Source organism: Plasmodium gonderi, assembly GCF_002157705.1.
Source record: "Plasmodium gonderi DNA, contig: Chr08, whole genome shotgun sequence".
In the NCBI taxonomy this organism is placed as follows: domain Eukaryota; phylum Apicomplexa; class Aconoidasida; order Haemosporida; family Plasmodiidae; genus Plasmodium; species Plasmodium gonderi.
The window spans coordinates 1,180,259-1,204,264 of NW_021628933.1; the positions used below are offsets into that span (position 1 = coordinate 1,180,259).

Consider the following 24,006-nt stretch of genomic DNA (forward strand, 5'->3'; position numbering starts at 1 on the left):
GTTGTAAAGAAACAAGCAAGACGAACTGGTATATAATGGTGTTCCTATATACTGTACACATTCGGTATTTAATATATCGTTCGTTTGAGTGAAATGAAGATTTATATTTCTTCTATGCTTCAATGTATTCCCGTGTATGTGTGTGGATAAGTTAACCAAAGGGGAATCATTCAAATATACTAAATAGGACAAACGTGCTTACAATCATAAATTGACACATGCAACATAAATATATGTCTGTGTGCAGGTTTTTTTTTTTTTTTTTTTCCCCCTTCATATTAAGCATGGCTTTTTTCCATTTCTCTAATTATAGGACATCTTTTAATAACATCAAAAATTAGCTTAAATGTCCTTTCATTAATTTGAAGGATGTAAATATGTATATAGGTGTCCATTTTTGCCAAAAAAAAAAAAAAAAAAAAAAAAAAAAAAAAAAATGTACACATTAAATGACGTTATTTTTTTTTTCAAATTTGCAATGAGGAACATATAGCAGTTCAATTTTTGACAAAAAAAAAAAAAAAAAAATACTCATATGTGTATATACAACAATTTAAGGAAGCACTCCTTTTCAATACAAAAAGAAAAGAGAAAAATCGTATAAGTAGTATGGTATATGCCTATATTTTTAGAAGACCTAATAATTAGAAAAATTTCTGTTTCGTTTGATTAGAACTAAATTTTAAACCTCTTTCTTAAAAAAGAAAAAATTCTTAATTTACCATATCTGATTTATTCAGTCCAATTTAGCTAAATTGTTGATTTTTGCATTTTTTTTTTTTTTTTTTTTTTTTTTTTTTTGTGTGTGTGTGCAAACATGAACTGTTCAGGCAACATCAATCCAACTATAAGAGTGACAAAAGTTATTTAGTCTTTAGTAGTTTTTGCTGCCTCGAATATTGTGCCTTTTTTATGGTTTCATTTTTCAGTTCTTACAAAGTATGGAATGAAAAAAAAAGGAGAAGTATAAGAAAAGAAAAAAAATGTTAAATGTAAATATGTTTACCAAATAGGAAAGAAATAAGTTACGTGCAAGGTTATTTTGTCTGTCAATCCTGTGTTTCAGTTTAACCTGAACAGGTCATAAATAAAAAGAAGGGGGATATCACTTTTTTTTTTTTTGTTTCTTTTGTTTTTCTCCTTTTTATACATAATGAATGATGAATGGTGAATAACTGAATTATTTACGTCCAGGTGAGGGGCATAAATATGCTTAAATAAACACTCTTATTGTTATACTTAACACGTGGATGGTAATTTCAAAAGACCTCATGTATGCATTCCCAGTTTTTTGTGCAACTACAATGAGGGTACGTGTATATGTATTGGCATATGGAACACACATGTGTAAACATATTTAGTTAAATGTATGCATGAATTTAAAAAAAAAAAAAAAAAAAAAAAAAACTTCTTCTCTTTGCAAACGGGGCGTAATACTTCAACACGTGGGTTTTATCTTTGTTTTTTTTTTTTTTTTTTTTTTTTTCAATCTGTGAAATATTTTGTATTCGTGGGCATGTCAGAACTGTTTACATTAGGGGAGGAATTTCTCGGAAAATTTTCCCACATTTTAAAATTTTTATACATATCTTTATTTTTTAAAAATGTGTCTATCACCACCCTTCCATTAAATTCATTCATTGGATGACTCAAAATGGGGTTGCATATTCTACGACTACAGCAAAAACACATATTATCTTTGAAAATGTTGCAACAGTTCATATCATGGTACTGATTTAAATTATTTGGGAAGTTCCTATTCGATCCGTTTTCGTAATTCATTCTATGTGCATTGCTCGTGCTGCCCGTTCGGTTCATTCGGTTCGTGCTGCTCGTTCGGTTCATTCGGTTTATTCGGTTCGTGCTGCTCGTTCTGTTCGTTCGATTCGTTCTGTTCGTTCGGTTCGTTCTGTTAGTTCCGTTAGTGCTTCTGGTTCTGTTCGTGCTGCTCGTTCCGTTAGTGCTTCTTGTTCTGTTCGTGCTGCTCGTCTCGTTCGTACTTCTCGTCCAGTTCATACTGCTCGTGCTGCTCGTTCCGCTCGGAAAGTGCATGCGTCTCCAGTAATTAATATCCTTCATGTAGTTCAAGCTGTTCATATAGTTCATTCTGTTCAGGTAATCAACATAGTTCATCCTGCTAAGGAAGCACATTCCGTTCATATCATGTGGACAATGCACATAATCCATATTATTCATATTATTAAAACCATTATTGTAGTTCATTCCGTTCATGCAGTGCATACAATTCATACGGTTCGCACACATCTCACAGCTTGTATAGTTTGGGTAGTTCGCATTATTCATGTGGTTCATTCCATGTGTGCCACTTATGTGAGCCCTTGAGTTCATATCATTCATTTCACACTCATTGTTCATGGAAGCCCTTCTGTTGGAGGAGTTAGCGCGGTTCGTGCAACCGACGCTGCTCGAGCAACTGATACTGTTCGTACGGCTCGTACATTTTGTAGATATAGTGTCATTCGTGCAATTGCTGCTTTTCATAAATCCTGTACCATTCATACAATTTCTACAATTCATCCAATTTCTATCATTCATCCAATTTCTATCATTCATCCAATTTCTATCATTCATCCAATTTCTATCATTCATCCAATTTCTATCATTCATCCAATTTCTATCATTCATCCAATTTCTATCATTCATCCAACTTCCCCCATTCATCCAACTTTCACCATTCATCCAATTTCTATCATTCATCCAATTTCTATCATTTATCCAATTTCTATCATTCATCCAATTTCTATCATTCATCCAATTTCTATCATTCATCCAATATCCACCATTTATCCAATTTCCACCGTTCATATAACTTTCATCGTTCATATAATTTCTATCGTTCATCCAATATCCACCATTTATCCAATTTCCATCGTTCATATAATTTCCATCGTTCATATAACTTCCATCGTTCATATAACTTCCATCATTCGCATGATGACTACTATCTATATCGCTTACACTCATCGCATCATTCATACCATTCACAACACTAAAACTGTTCATACTGTTTGGGCTGTTTACACCAGGGAAATCGTTAACAACACGGAAATGATCTGAACCATTGGGAAAGTCAACATCTATTCCATCAGATCGTACACTTCTGTAACTCACTTTTCTTCCATAGTGAATTCCACTAACATACTCTGCTTCTCTACCATAATTTCTCAAGCTCCCACTCATCGGATAGCTTCCATTTTGTGATCCACTTCCACTGCATACTTCATTTTCACTGCATACTTCATTTTCACTGCATACTTCACTTCCCCTGCATACTTCACTTCTGTCGTGTACTCCCACTACACTTCCCCTGCTACTGTAGTCATGATTCTGTATGTCTTCATCGGGACCTGAATAAATTCTCGAATCTTGACAATTATTTCCAGTTTTCAAAGCAGAATTATTTGTATATCCATTGTAAGTGTGTAAATTTTTTGATGGGTTCTTAGAGTTAGTTTTTTCTGTGTCATTTATTTTGTCCTTTTCGTTACAAAGGTGATTTGAAGTACTTGCTAACAATTCTGGATTTGCATTCAAAGGATAATCTACATGGGTATTTGAGGAACCTGAACATCAGAATAGATGAAGTATAAAAAGATTTGAATCTTATCTTTTTCGGAATATATATATATATATATAAAGTATTTTTTTTTTTTTTTTTTTTTTTCTAAACATTCGACTTTTTATAGGCTCATTATTTACACATTATTGTATATGCACAGGGATATTATTATATATCCCTAGGTAATTTTCACAAAAAATTATTTTCTAAAATTTCACATGCAAACTTAACATTTACATTGTGTATACATTTATATATTGTTTTCTCGATGATAGAATATTTTCTTTGCTTCCATAATCTCAGGGAAAAAAAAAAAAAAAAAAAAAAGTACCATTATATTTCCGAGAAGGTAAAATATTTTCAGGCCTAATTTTGGTTTTTGCTAAAGTTCGTGGATCTGGAATTACACGCACAGTACCTGGAGTAACATGAGATGGGTGATGACAAAATCTGCAATGATTTCCCATGTGACACCCACGTGTCCATTCAAATCTACAAGGGTTGCATGTACCTTTTTGGAAGAGAAGAAAAAAAAAAAAAAAAGTGAAGAGATACTCAAATGGGTGATTGAAAGGGTACTCTAATGGGTGCGTTCTCAGATGAAAAAAAATGAGTTAAAAATTATAAGACTGAAATGTTCCTAATAATATGTGTGCATTAGGGAAATATATTCAGAGACGCGTATTTCCCGTGAATGTGACTTCTAAGACCACGTTTCTGAGGTCAGAAGGACATATATAAGTATGTGTAATATGTTCTCATAAATGGCTCTCGGTTTCATGCTTTTTCTCCTGCTTTTCCAGTGAGCGTGCAACATGACTCTTTACCAAAACTCATTTTCATTTTGTTGCATTGCCATTTTATGTTTTTCTGTTTTTCTTAGTTTTATCTTTTTCTTGGTTTTATCTTTTTTTTTTTTTTTTTGTTCCATTTCACGTCTTAACAAAAGGGGAGAATTGTTTTTCAGCCCCCGTCCCTGCTATTCCCTCGAGTTACGCATAAATGTGTATTCACACACACGTTTGTTACGTATGTTTGTATGTATGTGCATGTACATGTGTGTGTGTTTTTTTTTTTTATTTTTTTCACTGCATCTGCAGGCACTCACCCTTATCGTGAAATGTCGTTCCGAAGGATAGATAATCGCTGCTTAAAATAGAATTATTCGTAGATTCTATAGCATCAGTGAATGTTTTCTCTCTATTTCTGGATATATCAGCAGGAGCTGCATCAAATGGTGGCTTTTGATTCTCTAATTCATGAATTTGTTTAGAATTGAGTATGCTGATCTGTCCGCCATTCGACATTCCATTCAATGTTTGCTTTTTAGATGAAAAATCCACATCTATGGTGTTAACCCTTTTTCCATTGAGTTCAGCTTTATTTTTTGAAACGTGAAAATGGTTCTTATGAACACATTTATGCAACGTTTTTCTCGTTTCTGAAATGTTTACACATTCCCCTTTTCCCGTCTTTCCATTGGACGAAATTTGCACCGATTTGCGATCCCTCGAATTATTTTCCATCTCGGAGCAGTGCACAGGTCGACTCAATACAGAAATGGTGGCGCGGGGTTCTCAGATCAGTGTAGGTTGCGTATATTTATATGTATATTAGTGTGTTTATATGTATATTTCTGTGATTATGTGTATATTTGTGTGCTTATGTGTATATTTGTGTGATTATGCGTATATTGGTGTGCTTAAGTATATATTGGTGTGCTTAAGTATATATTTGCGTGATTATGTATATATTTGTGTGATTATGTATATATTTGTGTGATTATGTATATATTTGTGTGGTTATGTTTGTTTCTGTTGATCCGTGTTAGGATGCAACATGCTTGTGTAAACAAAGCCAATTGCACAAGCAAGCACTAAACATAAGAGAAAAATATACAAAACAAATAAATTTGCTCGAACACTGAAGGAAAAAAAGCTTGTTCCTAAGCGGTGTTTTCATATGCAGTGAAAGGTCTACAAGTGGAGGTGCAAATGTAAGTGTAAATATAATTGTAAATAAATCTGTACATGTAAGTTCAAATGAAGGTGTAAATGTACGTGCAAATGCAAGTGCGAGTACAATTTTTATTTTTTTCAAGTTAATAATTTAGTATGCGTGTATTTATATATATATATATATATACATATATAGATGCGTTACACACATGAGTCGCGAAAGAAAGGGTGGCTCGTGGTGTTGGTTCAAAAAGAAATAAACGAACAGGGTAAGCCACTTCTGTTAACTCAGTCTTGGGTTCTTTACACAAGTCCAGAAGAGTAGAAGGAAATATGGATTTATAAAAATTTTTATGTACGACAAGGTAGAGAAAGTGAAGTTTAATGAGGACACAGAAGAAAGGAGCAATCAAAAGGGAAAGGTTTTTAAGAATACGTGTGCTTATGCACAATTCGATAAGAGCAATGTCCAGATGCAGATGTGATTAAAAAGGAGTAATTCAAAAAGTTAGTTTGGATTGCTTAGGGTTTAGGTTTAGTTTGAAATATTAGTCTTAAAGATTAGTCTTAAAGATTAGTCTTAAAGATTAGTCTTAATAATTAGTTTTAATAATTAGTTTTAATAATTAGTTTTAGGATTAGGTTTAGGATTAGGTTTAATAATTAGTGTAAAGGACTTGTTTTAATAATTTGTTTTATTAATTAGTTTTAAGAATTAGTTTGAAATATTAGTGTCAAGGATTATTTTTAAGAATCTGTTTAAGGGATTCTTTTGGAAGGTAGATGTGTTAATTAGGCCAGTTGAAAAAGGTCAGGTGCATTAATAAGGCCAGTTGAAAAGTAAGATTTTTCAATCAGATTGGTTTATAATGTTAGATGAATTGAAAAGGAAATTTTTGAACACTTTCATTTAAAATACATGTCATAACGATTTGGAGAAATGTGTTTATTTTGAAAAATTGCATTTGTGTAATAAAAGTTGATTATCCAAGATAATAAGTTAAATTGATTTTTTAAAAGATTTTTTGTTTATAGTTTTTTTCACAATGAAAATTGACATTAGAAAAAAAAAAATGAAAAAAAAATTTATAATTAAAATGTGTTAAAAAAAAAAAAAAAAAAAAAAAAAAAAAAAAAGAACAATAAATTAAAAAATAATAATAATAAATAAATAAAACAAAAATAATTAAATTGAGCTAAACAAATAATAATTAAAAAATAATAAATTATATGAATTTAGTTAGAAATGGAATGAAAAAATGAAAACTAAAAAGTTACAAATGCGTACACCCCAAGGGGTACCAGTAAAAATGTCGCTGTAGACGGACAAACAACGGCATATTAAAAAAAAATATACATATATGAAACAAATAAATAAAACAAAATAAAATAAAATTGCATGCATGCATGGATATATAGCTAGGCATATATGGTACGATGTTCGCGATACCATGTCTACATATGTATATAGGTGCCTATACATGAGTACACATATGTCCATGCATGTGTCTTGGTGTACATGGTAGTAGGTGTACTTTTTTTTATGTAAGAATGTACATCTGCTTTCGTGTAAAAATTGTGAAAATATATCACTCTCTTTCCGTTGGTAAACTTTTGAATTACTTGGATTTACTAAAGTTAGTAGTAAAAAAAAAAAAAAAAAAAAAAAAGAGAAAGAAAGAAAGAAAGTAAAAGAAAAAGAGAGAGAAATAATTTTTAATTCTGTTGACAAAACGGAGATGTATTACATATGTGGAGAGAGAATAAAAAAAAAAAAAAAAGGCGTTGATACAAACAAAGGAAAAATTGACTGAAGACACGAGATATAGATAAAATATGAAGAAATATAAATGGATCAGGTTTTAGGGAAGTTGGTCATATATTTGAAAAAAAAAAAATAAAAAAAAATGGAAAGTATGCGTACATGTATGCGGAGTGTATTTAACTCTACGTGAGGATAGTAGTAAAATGTACACAAGGTTTTGTCTTCTAATAGATTTATTATTCAATTTGATTATCTCCCGGAGAGTTTTAATCCCAAGTACACCTTTTTATGTATTTGCACCAGGTTATTTTATTTTTATTTTATTTTATTTTTTTTTTTTTTTACTTTTGATATCTCTAATCGATTCATTCTCACTTCACTCACCAATTGTATACATGTTAAACAAAAAATACAAAAAAAGAGGAGTATCTAAAATTTGCCATGTCTATCGCTAGCAATGGCATATATGTACATGCATAACATTAATTCGAGAAAAAGGGAAGCGAAAAAGGGAAGCAAAAAAAGGGAAGTAAAAAAGGGAAGAGAAAAAGAGAAAAAAAAAAAGGAGAGCCGTTAATGGAGAAAAAACTTTCGAAATATTTCGACATGCAGGAATTATATATGTACGCACATACACATATGTATGCATAGCATGGGAATAGCAAAAGTGATATAACCCATTCTCATTTTATTTGCATACGTTAATACATACTTCACTTGTACAATACATGACACAAATTCGTGAAAAAAAATAAAAATAAAATAAAAGTACACTTTTTTGACAGCATTCCTCGTGGCCGGCCCCACGGGAACAAGAATAAAATCTCATATTTATTAGCCACACATATAAGGTTGATGAAATGTTACTGTACCTATTTCTCAAAATACGTGGATTTGTTTATTTTTATTTATTTATTATTATTATAATTATTTTTTATTTACATGCACAAATTGGGGAATAGAAAATAGGGAAGAAAAAAAAAAAAAAAAAAAAAAACCCTTTTTTTGCAAAATTGTTTTATACATATATATCTATTTGAATGTATATGTATTTATATGTGTATGTATCTGTATATTTCAAATAAATGAATGAGCATTAAGGTGACACTTTTTTAGAACTACCTTGTTTTGATACCACCCTAAACCAATCCTTATATACACACATCCTTGGGGTTGAAGTGATTTCTTTAAAATTTTACATCATTGAAAAAGGATGCAAAAAAAAAAAAAAAAAAAATGTGCATGTAATCGGACGAGGAGGTAAAATGTGTGTATTACAATATTATGCACATTTAACACGTTTTCAAATTTTTGGAAGCTTGCAATTTTGTTATTTTGGATCTCTAACTCTGTTTTAACATTCTTTTCATTTTCCCCGTATCCCATATTGGCATATGCACCTTTCACATGCACATAAAGGATTTTGAAAGGAAGGGTTGGGGGAGGGGCAGGTCATTCTCATGTATCCATAAAAGTACAAGATATGGAAACCTATATATCTCCTCGAACATTTATACAATACCCATGTACCTCATTTTGAACACGTAGTATATATATTTTCATCTTTGAATTTGAATCTTTTTATTTATTGACACCTAGAAAGTGCTCGAAAAAAAGGCTAATAAATATTTGCATTTGTTAATTCAATGAGATTTTCCAAGTTACGGAATTCACAAAATTGGTAAAAACGCATGCAAAGACATGAAAAATATATGTGAGAAAAACAGTGTATATTCATATGAAATATCTTGCCTAAAAGAAATACCATCATACACACATAAGAAGGGAAAGAAACACAAGTTCGTATGCCATTCTCTCCTTCGACTATGTCTCTCTTCTCCCATTTGAAAAAAAAAAATAAAATAAAATAAAACTACGTTACGCATTCGGCGTGAACCATTATAAACGCATGTAATATTTATCATCACTTCGCTTTATCATCACTTCGCTTTATCATCACTTCGCTTTATCATCACTTCGCTTTATCATCACTTCGCATTACCATCATTTCGCTTTATCATCACTTCGCATTACCATCATTTCGCTTTACCATCATTTCGCTTTACCATCATTTCGCTTTACCATCATTTCGCTTTACCATCATTTCGCTTTATCATCACTTCGCTTTATCATCACTTCGCATTACCATCATTTCGCTTTACCATCTTCTGATTTCCAAATATTGCGTAACCACTATACCGAACATTTTCCTTACATGAACTTTTTACTTATTTTAAAATATGAAGTGTAAAATGCACTCAAACTTTCAAATGAGTAGAAAATAAATGCAGGTCAAATCTCTGTATAATTTTCTGCGTAACAGGGGTAAAATAAAATGAAACACACAAATCGGTAGAATAAGAAGGAAAAAGAATAATCCCAAATTGTGATACAAAAAGGAGGGCTAAGGAGGAATAAATTCGACAACGGGGTAGTGTCAATTTATTCCTTCCTTCTTCTTCCATTCATTTCAAGGTTTTTTTTTCTTTCCTTCTCTGCACAGGACGAGCACATGCACGTGTGCAGGATTTATATATATATATATATATATATATATAGAGAGAGAGAGAGAGAGAGAGAACACAAATTGGAATCGTAAAGTTAAGGGCCGTTCGACTTTGGAGATAAAATTCCCCTTTAAAAAGTTAATCCGAATAAGCTCTTTTCCCCTCCCTTTTTCTCCTTTTTTTTCTCTTTTTTGCCTCCCTTTTTTTTCCCTTTATTTCCCCATATTCCTGTGAATGTAACTGAAACATGCAAACAATTTGGACTAATCGATTTTATGAAACTTCCAATCATGGGTAAACATCATCTAAGAGGATCTTTTCAATCACAACAAATTATCGCGAATGTTGAAAGTTTTTCATAAGAACCTGATTTACAAGTACCTATGAGAGAGAGGATTTTCTCTTCCCCTCCCCCTCCCTTTTTCCCTAATGTGCATTTGGCAAAAAGGTCCAAATTGTAGTGCATTTATACACAATGTAATTTTTTTTTATTTATCCAACATTTTACAAATAAGAAGTAGGAATATAGAATAACAGATTTGCATGCTACTGATTTACATACAAATATGGTACCTTAGGTATAAGACCATTAAGGAGAGGTGTAGGTTAATCTTTTTCTCCATTTTAAGAATTATCATCTTGTTTTTGAAAGATTATATGTGTGTGCGACAGTACGTGTGGGAAATACTGAGAAAATTTCCTTTATTTGTAAAGGCGTGAAGGGAGAAGGGAGAGAAGACAGTAAAAAAGGGTGAATGTATAAATGCATATATATGAGAACATATAAATTGTTGGAACGAAGAGCCATACAACCAGAGCCAACGACAGAGTGAGGCAAATTTCTACCAACATAAGAAACCACCACAACCCCAGATGGCACTACGCAAGGTGAAGAGCCCCATGAATTTTGTACCTCAAAGAGGTATAGAAGAATTGTGGAAAAACAGCTTCCTTGACAATGTGCCAATGAAAAGAAAAATTGAATACAGTAAAACGGGAGATGCATGGCCATGTGTTTTACTGAGGAAGAAAAGTTTTGAGGATTTACACAAGTTGTACTATATTAGCTTAAAAGAAAAGAATAAATTGTTAGGAGAACAATATTTTAATTTTCAAAACAGCACTAAGATGATACAACACGGGAGACTGAAGAAAATTAAACTTACAATGAAAAGAATTTTAACAGTTTTATCAAGACGAGCGATACATGAACAGTGCATTCGTGCGAAGGAAATTTTAAAAAAACAACAAGAGAGAGAAATTTATGAAACTCAGAAATTTCAACTTGAAGAACAATTATTATATTTAAAACATAAAATGAATATTTTAAAAAATAATTCATCATTAGAAAAAAATTCCTTACGTTTATCTATAAGCAAAATTGAAAATAATATTGACCAGCTCAATATACTTTTAAACCCCCTTAGAAAGGACACCATGCATTTACTTATACCCAATTTCAAATACCAACGCAAGTATTCTGATCTACCTGGATTCATATCATGGAAGAAGCAAAATGTCGTAGCTCTTCGCAACAACATGTCCAAGTTGGGCCGCCTTTACTGATCACGGGGTGGAGGTGGCAGATGTGAAGATGGTAGATGTGAAGATGGCAGATGTGAAGATGGCAGATGTGAAGATGGCAGATGTGAAGATGGCAGATGTGAAGATGGCAGATGTGAAGATGGCAGATGTGAAGATGGCAGATGTGAAGATGGCAGATGTGAAGATGGCAGATGTGAAGATGGCAGATGTGAAGATGGCAGATGTGAAGATGGCAGATGTGAAGATGGCAGATGTGAAGATGGCAGATGTGAAGATGGCAGATGTGAAGATGGCAGATGTGAAGATGGCAGATGTGAAGATGGCAGATGTGAAGATGGCAGATGTGAAGATGGCAGATGTGAAGATGGCAGATGTGAAGATGGCAGATGTGAAGATGGCAGATGTGAAGATGGTAGATGTGAAGATGGCAGATGTGAAGATGGTAGATGTGAAGATGGCAGATGTGGAAGAGCGTGAACCAATTCTACCAAGGAGTGCCATATCATATCGTTATATATCCTACCCGATATCTATTTTTCACGTTTCATATTTCACGTTTCATATTTCACTTTTTTTATTTATTTTTTTTTTTTTTTTTGGGGGGTAGTACTCCTCGGGTGGATTGGGGAGCCTCATTTTTACAAATTCGAGGAATTCTAGTGTTACAACCCCGTTGACTTCAAAATATATACAGATAAGTGTGTGCATAGACGAGTGGAAAGGTGGAAAGGTGAAACAGGTAGTTACTACATTGAGATATATACGCATCCTATTTTTTGCATTTCCTTTTATGTATATGCATGTCCATATATGATCCTTCCATAAGAGAGGCAAAACGTGTGCACCACCATCACCACCCATCCGGGTAAGTGCCTTAAGGCCATCCCCATTGTTGAACAAATGAGCAATTCCTACGCAAAAAAAAAAAAAAAAAAAAAAAAAAAAAAAACTTTTTTAAAGTCTGCCCCTTTTTATAACATTTTGGTTGTGTGCCCCTTCTTTACCAAGGTTTATTCGTTTTTTTTTTTTTTTTTTTTTTTTTTTTTTTTTTGCATAATCATTTTGCTTGATTTATTCGACTTATGGCTTAGGAGTAAAATTAGCATTTTATCAGTTTTTTACAGCTTAGCGCTTTAAGAGTTTTTTTAAAAGTTTGTGTCATACTACTTGTGAACTTCTCACCTGTAAAATCATTGTGTGTTTTCATTGTCATTCTTAATTAATGAATATACAGAACGAGGGTAAACCCTCTTTTGTTTTCCTTCTGCTTTTGCTTTTTTTTTTTTCTATCTCTATTTTAAGTATTCTCATATAAATGGGAATTTTTTAAGTTTTTTTTTTTTTTTTGCCATTATTTGAAAAAAAAAAAAAAAAAAAAAGAGGGAAGTATAGCATATGCTCTTTTTCAAGTATACTTAAATATTTATGGATTTACTTGTATATGCCCAATGGGGAGAAGCTTTAATCTTTAGATGAAAAGGTGCTATATTTGTGGATGTTTTTTATGCACATTTGTATGTGCTTATAACAGATGTTTTTTATTTTTTATTTTTTTTTATTTTCCTCCATGTTTTCTTAGTTAAAAGTACTTAAATATATACCTCCTCCAAAACAATACGTACATTTTATTTCATTTCCCGGCCCAAAAAACTGAGAATTTTTTTTTTTTTTTTTTCTCTTCGTGCTAAATTTCAAGTGCGCTCACTAAAAGCATTACTCTATCTTTGCACTTTTTAAACTACGCAAGTGCAAGGAGCAAAAAAAGAATGAGGCAAAAAATAATAAAATGAAATAATTGTAACGAAATCAAGTCAAACCAGGTCAAGTCAAGTCAAGTCAAGTCAAGTCAAACCAGGTGAAATCAAACCAAGTCAATCAAGTCAAGTCAAAACCAAGGCAAGTCAAACCAAATGGCAGGACGTTGGACGGAGCGAAAGTAAAATGAACTTGTAAAACAAATTAAAAAAATAAACTTAACCCAAATTAAGTATTTTTTGTGAAATTCGTTGTAAGAGCAAAAAAAAAAAAAAAAAATAAGGATACGCACATTATATGTATATGCCTGTTTTTTTTTTTTTTTTTTTTTTTTTTATGCCAGCTTTTTTTTTTTTTTAAAAAAAAAAAAAAAAAAAAAAAAAAAAAAAAAAAAAGGGAATATATATATGTATATTTATTTCCCCCTAAGTACTGCGTCGAAACAAAATGATTAAGGATTTCATAAAGAATAAGAAGAAATAAAAAAAGTAAAAAAAAAAAAGAATCTCATACCTTTTTATATTACAAGGGGAGGGGGAGAAGCTTCTCTTGAAATGGCAAAAGTTCACATGATAATATTTATGTGTAAATGAGTCACTGGAAAAAAAAAAGAAAAAGAAAAAAAGCGTAAATTAGAGATTGATAATTTATATTATGTGTTATGCCAAGGTTTTTTGTTAGGGGTTTAAAATTAACAACATCTCTCCAACGGAGAGGAACGGAACAAAATGTCCCCCGCTTCGAATTGAAAGAAGAGGAAAAAAATCAGGAAAAACAAAATCGTTTTAAGTGAAGAGTATAATATGTTTGCATACAGATATATTTTTTTTTCTTTTTGCTTTTTCCCTTAAGTGCAAAGATTGTTAGTCTTTTGCATGTATGCTTAGTTAATTTTTAGGTTTACATGTGCACACAAAGCTACACATGTTGTGTATACTTCTCTTGAGAAAAGTTTTCCCTCTCGATACGTGAACACTTTTTTTTTTTCATGTAATTAGAAATACAAGTTATAAGTCTCACGCGTATGTAAGTGAAAAGAGAAGAAAAAAAAAAAAAAAAAAAATGGAACGAATAAATTTTATAATTCTATTCTCTTACATAACACTTTTTATTCAATATGCAAGCGTATATTCATTTAACCAATCCAAAGGCAAAGGGAATAATGTGGATGTTTTGGGCACCACAACAAGGTCTCCCAAGGCTAATGAAGAAGAAAGGTATTTTAAAGCTAGAGAAAGTATGGACGAAATAACCAATGCAAGAAAAGAAAGAAATGGTTTTAAAATAAGAAAAAACGTGAATAAATTGTACAGCACACTGTACCCGAACGAGATGGAAATGGAAGAAGAAATTCGAGAAAATCAAGGATATAATGAACATGTGAAGAACAATATGGGTAAATATTCCAAACACGAAATCCAAGATAAAAATAAAGATTACGATATTTTAAAATCATCCACATATGGCACAGCAGGGAGAAATGGCAATGAAGTAGTGCGACACAATCGCGGCCGGGTTCATTTCCCAAATGGAAATATTATGAACAAAGAACTTTCAGGGAGTTACTTGGTTTCCCCAGGGGAATTTCTACACAACAACAGCATCATTGTAGAAGGTAGCAACAACGAAGATGAGACCACCATTGCAAATAATAGCATCAATGCAGAAGGTACCTCCAATGGAGAAACCAGAATCATTACTAGTAGCTGGGGTGGAGGAGGAGGAGGAGGTAACAACGACAAGTACATCACAGATAAGAAAAATGCACTCCACATATTAGGTAGTAGTGAAAAAATGAAGAGTGAATCCAAATTTGCCATGGTGGATTATTTAAAGGATTTTTTTCAAAACTCTGAATACATGAAAAAGTTTCAAAGATTCATCGAAATTTTTTTTAACAAATATGATCAGCGTGTGTTGGAGTCCACTATTTTTTTTAATTTTGACGAGACGCTCTTTTAGAATCTACTCATTCGGGAGTGCAGCAGGAGAGAAGCGTTAAGGCCCCAAAGTGTATCTGTGTGTTTGGATTCATGTTATGTACATCTGTTAGGCCCCTTCTTTTTTGCTCTGTCCCATTGTGATGAACATGTTACAATATGTACACAGAAAAAAAGACACACGATGTAGCAATGGAGACCTACGTAGGAGATGTGTATGTGTGTGTGTGTGTGTGATTCGAACTTAGTAATAGTTCCACATTAAATGTATTCACCTCTAGTTTAGAAATTATGAACTCAGTAAATGGATCCTGTACCATCTATATAAAGACGAACATTATATTTTGCCAACCGCCCAACTGCCTTAACATGACCTTTTTTTTTTTTTTTTTAAATTATGGACACGATTACTGGAGCATTATCGAATTTAATGTCTCCTCTAATTTTATTTACATGCGTAGTTAAACTTATTTACTTGCGTCGTTAAACTTATTTAAGATGTTTTTTTTTTTTTTTTTTTTTTAAAAGTTGTAATGATAGCTCTTGTGAAAAAACATTAGTATTTCTTTTACTCGTACCTGTGGAGAAAAGAAGGAAGGAATACAAAAAGCACAATGTGTGTAGAACTTCATCTGTTTATATGCACTTGGTGTATTTTGTGTGTACGTGGGATATATGTTTACTATACATATGGTTATACATGTATGCATAATGATTCCACAGAAATATACGGATTATGTGTGATTAATTAATATACATGTCAAGTAGCATGTTAATCGATACACACATTTTGTTATTAACACACACTACATTAGTTAAAACGTACTCTTTTTTTTGTATTGTACAATGTAACAGAATTTTCTTGTTCTTTTTTTAAATTGTTTATTTTTCCATCCTTATATGTAGGTTCATCCCCTTTTTCCGACACAGAGGTGAGGGGGGCGATGGCGTACGAGGAAAATTTCTTCGATTCCACATTTTTTATTTTCTCTTTGATACATTTTTGAAATGATGAGAAAACAAATTCTTCATTTTTTTTTAATAAATATTGTTTTACATAAATTTGTAAATTTTCATAAAATTTAGGTAATAAGCTGAATGAAAACAAAGAATTAAAAAGAAGTTTATTCAGCAGATGAATTTCATAATTCTTCATTTTCGTTTCTTCCCTTGTAAGTTTTTGTTCATTTTTCATAAAATGGAATAATCCCAAGGATGCAAATTCTTCAAATGTAAAATATTCCATATTCTTTTCTAATTGTTTTTTTTCTTTTTCTGAACTGTTTAGTAGCTCATTTTTTTCAGTACATATTTGGCTAGTTCTGCCATTTTCCCAATTTCCCGTGCTCGCGTGGGGATTTGTAGCATGATCTGAGGCACGATCTGCTGTCTCTATTACCGTCTCTTCGATTGAATCATTGCCTTCGCGTGTATCTATCCCATTCGCTATTCTGTTGTAAAAAGAAAGACAACTTTTCAGCACCTCTAGTTTTTCACTTTTATCTAGCATTCCCTCGGCGTTCATTTTTTCTTCCATAATGTTCAGATAATTTGGGAGAATCTAATCACACGGAGGAAGGGGAAAATTGGGTAGATTTCCATGATGGCATCGGAAGGTGTGGAAGATTTAGAAGACGTGGAAGATTTAGAAGACGTGAAAGATTTAGAAGACGTGAAAGATGCAAAACTAACCTGCTGGGAGCAGTTAGATTTCTCCCCCCTTTGAAAGAAAAAAAAAAGGAGAAAAAAGAAAAAATCCAAAAAATATATATATCTCTGCTGCCTTTTCTCCTTCTCATAATGCATATGTGACAAATTCATATTGACATAATCTTTCCAACGTTCTTCAAGTAGAAACGAGTCAATTGTAACACTGTGTGTTTTAAAATATGTGTCTAGAAGATTAGTACCTATTAATGCATAGGCATTAATTTTTTCCGATTTGTCTTTTATAAAATATAAACTGCTTATGATAACATTTTGTAAATCACGTTTTGATATGATAAAAGAATGGTTCTCAACAAATGTATAACTTAAGATATTTTTCAAAAATGTAAACATGGAATTTTTTCGTAAAAATTGTTTCATCTCCGTAATGTTAAAAAAGTGATGAGACTCGTTTATGCCACTTGAAATGCAGTTTTTTTTCCCTTTTGTAATTTTTTTTTTTTTTTTTTTTCCCTTCAATATGAGTTTTCCTTTGGTATTATCTAAACTCAAGTTCTTCTGCTCTTCGTTATTTTGGTGGTGATGATCATCATTCGGAAAGGGCATCTTCCATGATTGGACACAATTAGATTGTGTGTATTTCTTTTGACTATTTTTGATAATTCTTTTTTTTAACAATTTTTTTTTTTTTTTTTTTTTCCCAAGAGTCCTTGAATAGTAAAAAGGAATGCGTCTGTTATTCTGAATATACACTTTTACTTGTGAAAGGGCGAGATTTACCTGTTTGTAGATGGAAAAATAATGCAAGTTGACAAAATCGTTAATGTAATTGTTAAGATCGTGAAAGATAAAAAAATATTTCCTCAAACTAGATACAGTATTGTTAATAAGATCATAAAATTTGTAAATAAATCTACAATTATTTAAAAAATGGAATTCTTTTGTTAAAAAAAAAATGTCTTTTTCTTTTTCTGAATGGAATAAATTATCATAAGAATTGGATTCCTCGTTTTTTGTCTTGTTCACATTTTTATTATCATAATTTTCAATTAAAAATTTGTTAACATCTTCTTTTATATGATTTATGAAAGGAAAATAATAATTATCCTTTTCAAATATATAAAATTCTTTTTTATTTTTTGGAAAGTAATTAAAAATAAGCATGTGTTTTTCCTTTTCATTTTTAAAAGATAAACTATAATCTTGATTCTGCATACAATGTGTGAATTCGTTCACAAAATTGTGAATTTTTATATATAGCTCATGTTCTATATTGATTAAATACAAATTATGAAATGTAAGGAAAAATATTTGTTTTTGAATCCATTTATATACATTTTCTTTCTCTTTCTTTTTAGAATAATTTTTCCCTTTCAAAATGAGTAACCATATTTTTTCTTGAATTGTGTTTATTTTATCATAAAGCAATAGTTGTATTTTTTCATTTTCACCACCACATTGTTTTAACTCATTATATGATTGAATAATCTCGTTTATCGGTTCTATGTCTATCTCCTCAATGAATATATGCACATTTTTATGTATATACTTCACAGTTTCTTTTATGCTTTTTTTCAAATTCACTTTCCACATAAACAGATTGAATAGATGAATCACATATTTCCTTACTATTTTGAAATACCTCTGTCGGAAGTAATAACCTGTGTACTTGTCTACAAGGGGAAATGTTTTATTTACACCAAAGAAATCGTCAATAGGTTGGTAATCATATTTGATCTTATTACTCCATTCATGGGCATTTTCCATTTTATTTTCAATTGAATCCTTCCCTTGTGTAGTGATTAGGTCTAAGACTCTTTTCAATCTATGCTTCTTCTTTTCAGCTAAGTAGATAATTTTTGAAACCAAAAGAGTTGCTGATTTGTACATATATTTTCCTAGGAGGTGAAATCTTGGATATGTAGTACCTTTATTATACGTTTTTAAAAATTTTTTTATTTTTTCATAATTTTTGTCTAAATGAAAAATTTTCTTCATCAAATGGAAATTTGATCGAAATTTTTCTTCATTTTCATTGTAATGTTGGTTAGCAAAAGGTATACATTTTGTGTCTTTTTCACTTTGTGTATCTTTTAAAGGTTTCGAAAGATTTACAAATTTGCATCTAACTAGGTGTTTCTTTTTTATGCGATATTTTTGGTTCAAACGCTTTGAACTACTTTCACTTCTAATCTTAGAAGTGGTTATTATATTTTTCATTTTTACTATCGTTCCTTTGTTTAGTGAAAATGAATCACTTATCTTTGTGCCTCGATTCCCCTCCCGAGGAGTATAGAATGAGTTGTCATCTCTCCTCCTACTTATGGTGTTAAATAAGATTTTGTTAATCTGTTTATTACTTCTATCAATATGAAAGTGCAAATCAATTGCACCAGAGAACTTGTGTCTTCCCTTGAGATTGTAAATATCATCAATGTTACATATAAAATTAGAAAAAAATAGGATATTTTTTTTTTCCATATCGTTATTATCAAATTTTTTTAATGCATCTTTTTCTGTTTCTGTATTGTTGATATTTGTAAGTATATTCGAATCCTTGTCAGATTTACCATTTTTTTTTTTCTTTCTACTCGTTATGTTATTTTCAGAGTCTTGTTTACTTTCCGCTTTATTACCTGACTTTTCCCTCTTAAAATTATTCTTTTTTTGAGAATTTCTAACCACTGTTGTATTGTCATTCCCTAGAGTGAAATTTTCCTCGTCCTGTGGTTTCCTTTTCTTATAGTCACCGTTCATTTTGTTTTTTTTCAAGTTTATTTTCTGAATTTTAGGAGTGTAACGATTGTAAGGAGCGTTTTCTCTATATGTCGTTTCTCCCCTTTTTAAATTATGAACATGTTCATGTAAAAAATCGTTAAAAAGAAAAAATTTCTTTGACTTTAGTTCAAACAGAATATACTGTTTTAGGGAATAAAAAAAGTTTGTAATAATATATCCTTTGTATTTTTTACATTCAGCAGGTTTCTCTTCGTCTTTTTTACATTCAGCAGGTTTCTCTTCGTCTTTTTTACATTCAGCAGGTTTCTCTTCGTCTTTTTTACACTCAGCAGATTTCTCTTCGTCTTTTTTATATTTAGCGGATTTCTCTTCGTCTTTTTTGAAAAAGGCTTTATCCTGTGCAAAGTACTTGTTCTCCCTTGCACTGTCATAAAACATATCATAATCATATTTTATTCGATAGTATAACAAGTCTACATATAAATGGTCTCTGTGTTTTTCTTTATAATTTTTTTCTTTTAATTTTTTAGTGATATTTTTTAGCTTGTTGAGAATTTCATTTTTATTAATGAAACTTTGGGTATCCTTATCCCTCGAGTCTGTTTTTTTTTTTTTTTTTTTTTTTGAAAAGTTGGTTCATATTATTTACAAGAGAAGGATTAGAGAAAGAAAATATCTATATAAGGAAGAGAAACAAAAAGCAGTTTCTCTCCTTTTCAAACTGCTAAACATATGTTGGATATTAGCATATGATATTTTGATATGTATACTTACCTGTGTAACTAATTTCTCTTTTGCATATACTTTGAACTTCCTTTCTTAGTTTATCAAAGTCGTACACCTTCAGGGAAAACGTCTTTTTCAAATGTTCAGCTAAAAGTTTAGTATCTAATCATGTGAGGATAAAATGAGGTGTGATGGATACTGGAGTAATGGTGTGGTGGAGATTGAATAGATGAATACGGGAGATAAGCCAGCATCAGAAGGGGCCCCTTGGGTCACACATTTTTCGATGGAAAAGGAGAATGTGCATTTCGGTACCTTTTTTTATTTTCCCTGTAATTACAATTTTTAGGGGAAATTTGTACTTTCCCCTTAATTTGAATGCTTTCGGGCTGGGAAAAAGGAGGAAAAACGAGATGAGAAAAGGGAGGCGGAGAGAAAGGAGGAGAAAAAGGAGGAAAAAAAGAACGTGATTGTAGAACAATACTGAATGCGCGTATGGTATAGAAAGGATACCACTCAAAGTTCCTCTCTCTTTTTTGATACATCTTTTTTTTTTTTTTTTTTTTTTTTTTTTTTTACGCGAACCTTTTTTTAAACAATTTCAAAAGTAAACTCTTCAAAAGTGGTAATTCTTTAACTTCTGATTGGGAAAAATACAAGAATGATGAGTGAGATGTGAAGGGTTAGAGGGACCGGGCGGTTGTTCTCACTTGCACTTAAGTAGACACCATGTAGAAGGAGCTAACATAATGCTCTTTGGAGTAGAGAAAAAAAGAAAACGGAAGAAATGGGAAGAAATGGGAAGAAAAGGGAAGAAACGGGAAGAAAAGGGAAGAAACGGGAAGAAATGGGAAGAAACGGGAAGAAATGGGAAAAAAAAAAAAACACCATTTTCCATTTTAAAAACATCGTTTTTTTCCACTTTAAAAAGATTAACTTTTTTCCATGTCCTCTTTTTGTGAAAAAGGGAAATATTTGTCCCCCTGCGGAAGAAAAGGGAATCATTTAAATAGATCATGTGGAAGAGGGATGTAAGAAAAAAAAAAGAAAAATGCGAATCGTTACTTTGCTAAAAAAGAGGAAAAAAAAAAAAACAAAAACAAGCAAAATACACATATATATGAACATAATGTATACATGCATATAATATATATATATATATATATGTATATGCACGTATTCATGTGTAAATCGCCCCGCTTTTTGTGGTGTGCAAACCTAACCATTCTCTCCCTCAAGGAATCCAAATCAACCTGTTCGACGTTTTCCAATATTTTCTTCCTATAATCAGAATAATATTTCCCATAGGGCAGATCCAAATCTTCAGTATGAAATTTTTTCCCGTTCATGCCAAGCCAATCCTTACGACCGCTTAAATATGCCAACAAGAGGATGTAGGCAAATTTCTCTGTGCTGTTTTTTTTTCCTACTAAAAAAGACAATGATTAGTGGTTAATTTGAAAAAAAAAAAAAAAAGTACACAGAGAACTCTCTTCCCACTTCAGCATGGACACTGATTGGGATTCATATATACATTCATTCACAAGTTCGATGTGTGTGCATATGTGGATATATACACGCGGTGAACATATTTATATGTTAGTTTTTGTTTGGGGTGTGGTAAAATTCCCCTAGCGAACCTGGAGCAATTCTCATATTCAACAGAAAAAATTTGTCTATTCCTCCTTGAAACCTCATAAAATCCAAATTTTCATGAAGATTCTGAAAACTGCATCTCTTAGATATACTTGCAGAATATTTTTCTCTTTTTGCACATGTTCCTAAGGGCATTGTTGATATATTTGCTTCGTTCTCATGCGAATTGTTCTGAACCATATCATTCATATATTTTATTTTTTTAAGGAAAAATAATTTCTCTAAAAAAAATATATTTTCATAAAAATAGGAGTCCCCACATGTGGTACCAAGTTTGGCCACCTCAAAAGCAGATTTTATAAAACTCTTTATGATGGCATCCATTTTTTTTTTCCTTCGTTCACGTTTCTTTTCCTGCAAAACGGAGAATTCACAAAATGGGAGAAGACACACTGTGGGAGAAGACACACTGTGGAAGAACTCATAAAGTGAGAAAAGATACATCCCTTCTGAAATATCCAGTAAATATTCTTCTCCCTAATTACCAATTCTTTCCTTTGGAAAATACAATACTCCCTCTGATTCATTGTGTACATCTGCTTCTCCATCTTTTCATAGTTTCTAAATTTGTTTAAAAGAGTGCGAATGTGGAGAAATGCATACGGATGCTACTGCCATTGGCAAAAATTCGTACGCGTGGACTAAATGGTGGAAAACATTAAACAAAATAAGAAGCAACAAGAAAGTAACTAACATCCGATTGAAGTTGCCATGATGAAATGCAATTACCTTTGTATTAATTTATGGTGTCTAATATGATTATCTCTTTCTAAAGCACTTTTCTGAAAATTAAATACGTGGGTGTTAAATACGTGCATGTATGTATTCTCTTAAAATATATTCCAAGGAGAAATCGAGTAAAAGGGTGTGCATTTAAAATTCGTATAAAAACAAACGTATGTAATTTTTTTTTTTTTTTTTTTTAAGGTGAAATTGTTACCAAGTATATATCCTCCTTATGCATCTTATAACTTTCAATCAACTCCAACCTAAAACTACAAAGCGTGTCAAAAATATAAGAAACGTGGAATGTGCACAAAAAGAGGAATAAGGCAAATGTACTAAAATAAAAAAATATGGAAATGATAACGAAGCAATAACGAGATCATGGTACATAATTTCCTTCGTTTTGCTCGTTTTATTCATCTTCACAGTTACTTATACGCACGAGTTAGTTTCTCATTGAAGGCTCCTACAACATCGTTGGATCCGTAATCAGACAAAATCTGCATTAATTAAAAGTTCACGAGGTTGTATGAATTTATTTGTATTTTTAAATTACTCTTTTTAGCGTCCCATTTGGTGTGCATTTTTATTTCCCATTTAGCTAGTCGTCTTGATTTTTTTTTTTTTTTTTTTTTTTTTTTTTTTTTTTTTTTATCTGTTCATACTCTTTCCAATCTATTTCGGTGGCAAGCAGAAAATACTTCATGCCGCGAATGTATGAACATTTTGTTCATGTTTTTTAAATAATTTTCATAATCCTTTTGAAATCTCTCATTATTAATATCTATGGTGAAATTTTCAAAATGACTAATATTTCTTCCATCTTTTTTTTCTTCTTTCGTAAAATTATTAAACTTCATGAAAAGCTGAGAATCCATTTTTTCCCTTTCAAGTTATTCAATCGTGCCATGCACATATTCTTATATGTGTGCATGGAAGCAGAAAGGTATAGGTTGAGGGGAGGGATTTTTTCAATTGGGAATATTTTATCTTTTTGCAGTTTTCTTTTCCAAAACATTTGCAAAAGTGTCTTCTTACATTATCCATTTATGACAATTGTGTACTTTTGTACCATCACTAAACCTATTTTAAACATAAATTTCATGATGATAAATTAACATTATCTATACTCTTTTTTTAAATTCCAAAGGGAGAATAAAGCGAAGGAGAAACAAATCAGGGATGAAAAGAGCAAAGAAAGATATAAAACTTAACTACTTGCCTATGCATCCTCTTATTTCTCATACATATTTTTCAATGCATCTAAATGAACCAGTTTGAAAAGTTTGGCACAATGGATCGTTGAGATGTAAAATGTATGCACATTTTTTTTTTTTTTTTTTTTTTTTTTTATCATTTATACTGCATCATTTTGCGTGACAAAAAAAAAAAAAAAACTCATTACTTGTTAAACCCAATTCAACAATAGACATCATTTTTT

At 31.3% G+C, this 24,006-nt stretch overlaps 4 protein-coding genes across 4 annotated transcripts; 2 read left to right on the top strand and 2 right to left on the bottom strand.

Annotated features, from left to right (window-relative positions):
* Positions 1-1,485: 1,485 nt before the first annotated feature.
* Positions 1,486-5,106, bottom strand: PGO_082330 (hypothetical protein; the record flags this gene model as incomplete). Its single annotated transcript, XM_028687455.1, has 3 exons — positions 1,486-3,584; positions 3,912-4,091; positions 4,689-5,106. 3 exons carry the CDS (start codon positions 5,104-5,106, stop codon positions 1,486-1,488), a joined length of 2,697 nt encoding a protein of 898 aa, XP_028543256.1.
* A 5,577-nt stretch (positions 5,107-10,683) lies between these two features.
* Positions 10,684-11,376, top strand: PGO_082340 (39s ribosomal protein L47, mitochondrial precursor; the record flags this gene model as incomplete). Its single annotated transcript, XM_028687456.1, has 1 exon — positions 10,684-11,376. The coding sequence occupies one exon, from the start codon at positions 10,684-10,686 to the stop codon at positions 11,374-11,376; it is 693 nt and encodes a 230-aa protein (XP_028543257.1).
* A 2,796-nt stretch (positions 11,377-14,172) lies between these two features.
* On the top strand, positions 14,173-15,072 carry PGO_082350 (hypothetical protein, conserved; the record flags this gene model as incomplete). The annotated part of the gene is made up of 1 exon (XM_028687457.1): positions 14,173-15,072. The coding sequence occupies one exon, from the start codon at positions 14,173-14,175 to the stop codon at positions 15,070-15,072; it is 900 nt and encodes a 299-aa protein (XP_028543258.1).
* A 385-nt stretch (positions 15,073-15,457) lies between these two features.
* PGO_082360 (hypothetical protein, conserved) lies at positions 15,458-23,443 on the bottom strand (the record flags this gene model as incomplete). Its single annotated transcript, XM_028687458.1, has 14 exons — positions 15,458-15,487; positions 15,904-16,611; positions 16,743-20,056; positions 20,232-20,345; positions 20,499-20,572; positions 20,900-20,924; positions 21,121-21,166; positions 21,407-21,612; positions 21,824-22,193; positions 22,325-22,400; positions 22,569-22,621; positions 22,780-22,834; positions 22,998-23,065; positions 23,231-23,443. The coding sequence occupies 14 exons, from the start codon at positions 23,441-23,443 to the stop codon at positions 15,458-15,460; spliced, it is 5,352 nt and encodes a 1,783-aa protein (XP_028543259.1).
* Positions 23,444-24,006: the final 563 nt, after the last annotated feature.